General features: G+C 38.4%; 1 protein-coding gene across 1 annotated transcript in view; it reads right to left on the minus strand.

The window, feature by feature from the left end:
- Positions 1 to 1,931, minus strand: part of crtam (cytotoxic and regulatory T cell molecule) — a gene marked incomplete in the record, with an annotated part of 15,163 nt that extends 13,232 nt beyond the window's left edge. The window contains 1 exon segment of the mRNA XM_014006024.1: positions 1,544 to 1,931. Within this exon segment, the coding sequence (XP_013861478.1) occupies positions 1,544 to 1,616 (73 nt within the window).
- Positions 1,932 to 2,193: the final 262 nt, after the last annotated feature.

The raw sequence follows: 2,193 nt of genomic DNA on the forward strand, positions 1-2,193 counted from the left end.
CTCTATTCTTCCCTCATTCGTGAACAAAACCCAAAGATACTTAAACTCCTCCACTTGGGGCAGGACCTCCTCCCTGACCCGGAGACGACATGCTACCATTTTCCAGCTCAAGACCATGGTCTTGAACTTGGAGGCACTGATCCTCATCCTGGCCCTTCACACTCGGCTGAGAACCAATCCAGTGAGTTCTGGAGATCATGATCTGATGAAGCCAATAGAACCACATCATCCGCAAAAAGCAGAGATGTGATCCTAAGGTCCCCAAAAAGGATCCCCTCAACACCTTGGCTGCTCCTAGAAATTCCGTCCATAAAAGGTTTGAACAGAATTGGTGACAAAGGGCAGCCTTGGCGGAGTCCAACTCTCACCAGAAACGGGTCCGACTTACTACCGGCAATGTGGACCAGACTCTGACACTAGTCATACAGGTACCTAACAGCCCGTATCAATGGGCCTGGTACCCCATACTCCCAGAGTACCCCCCACAGGAGTCCCCGAGGGACACGGTCGAACGCCTTCTCCAAGTCCACAAAACACATGTAGACTGGTTGGGCGAACTCCCATGCACCCTCCAGGACCCTGCAGGTGTAGAGCTGTCTTTCTGCTTATTCTAATGATTCTTTTCTTTAAATATTTCACTAAGATCGAAAGTTCAGCTGAWATTTCACACARTTTCATGTTTTTCAGCAATATTATTAAAGTCCTTCAGCTCATTTTACATTTTTTTCTGTTTTATCCTGATCTCTTTCAGTGGAGAGTTAGCGAGAGCACTTTTTCTACAGTTCTTCATGAAATTTAGTCTTTCAAAAACCTAATCAGCATTTTACATTTTAATTATGATGTCAACATTTTCCAATATGTTTTGCTTTGTACTGTTAGTAACCCTTTTCTCATAATCTAGTATTTTACAAAAATACTGATTCACCAGCGAACAAGGAAGAAAGAAGAGGTTAAAGATAACGGATGGATGATTTAGCATTCACGTAATCCCAGGATCAAGACGGAGCGAAATAACGGTCCAGGAAATAACACATCACACACTGTAACTTAATGGTAATTGTGTTTTCATCCTAAAACCAGAACAACAAGCAGATGTTTGAACATAGTGATTTAAAATGTTTTCAAACTATGGGCACATTGCTTTCAAAAATACACATTTTATTAATATTACAGTAAATACTGAATTTTAAAATATTTTTTACACATAATTCTGATATATTRACTTATACACATATTTTGTTTGTGTTCATGTAAATTTTCTGTAGAAAAAACACAATCTTTTGCTAATATTCATATTTACACGTGAATATARGTTTATTTAAAAGTTAGAGATGAGCAAACATGACTTGTAAACAAAAATCAAGTTATAAAATAATAAACAATTCATTCAAATAAAAATAAAACCATCTGGTTAAGAAAGATCAGAAGTTTCTTTAAAAAAACAAGTTTCTTATCTACAGTCACAGGTTGCAATAAATAAACAGCGTTCAACTTTCACAACAAATTGTGGCCATGGAAAAAAGAGCAAAAATTAAAAACTCACCCTGAATGAGTAAGAAGAAGACGACGAGCTGCAGATTCATCTCCATTTCTGACACTTCAACYTTCTTCCTCATCACAACTTTTTATTCGTACAGTTAGAGGGAACTTCCGTGACATCACAGCGCTGTGGTTTCCCCAGACTTTCAGATTCTGCAGGCTCTCATGAGAAACCCACCATAAAAGTACAAGCCAGAGGTTCAGAGTATACAGTATTTATTTCACTTTTTGTTAAATTACAAAATGGCCAATAAATACAGAACAATGTTTTTATGTGTAAACTCATGGTGGACCACTTTATACTTTTAAATTGACTTTTATTGTGGCCACCACAAACTGAAACAAAATAAAATGTTTGTGTGTGTGTGTTGTAATTGTTTTTGCTACTTGGTGGGGACAATTTTTCAGGAAAATGCAGCCTTGTGGGGACCAAAGCCTGGTCCCGACAACTTCGGAGGCTGATTTTGGGTGGGGGGTTGGGTTTAGGACCAAGATGTGATTTGAGTTTAGGTTAGTTTTAGGGTCAGGAAGGTACCTGTGAGGTTAAAATTAGGGTAAATGGCCAAGGTTAGGATTTAAAATTTCCAAAAAATGAATGGAAATTAATGGAAAGTCCCCACAAGGATAGAGAGACATAGTAGGTGTGTGTGCATT

Source organism: Austrofundulus limnaeus, unplaced genomic scaffold (assembly GCF_001266775.1).
Source record: "Austrofundulus limnaeus strain Quisiro unplaced genomic scaffold, Austrofundulus_limnaeus-1.0 Scaffold33, whole genome shotgun sequence".
In the NCBI taxonomy this organism is placed as follows: domain Eukaryota; kingdom Metazoa; phylum Chordata; class Actinopteri; order Cyprinodontiformes; family Rivulidae; genus Austrofundulus; species Austrofundulus limnaeus.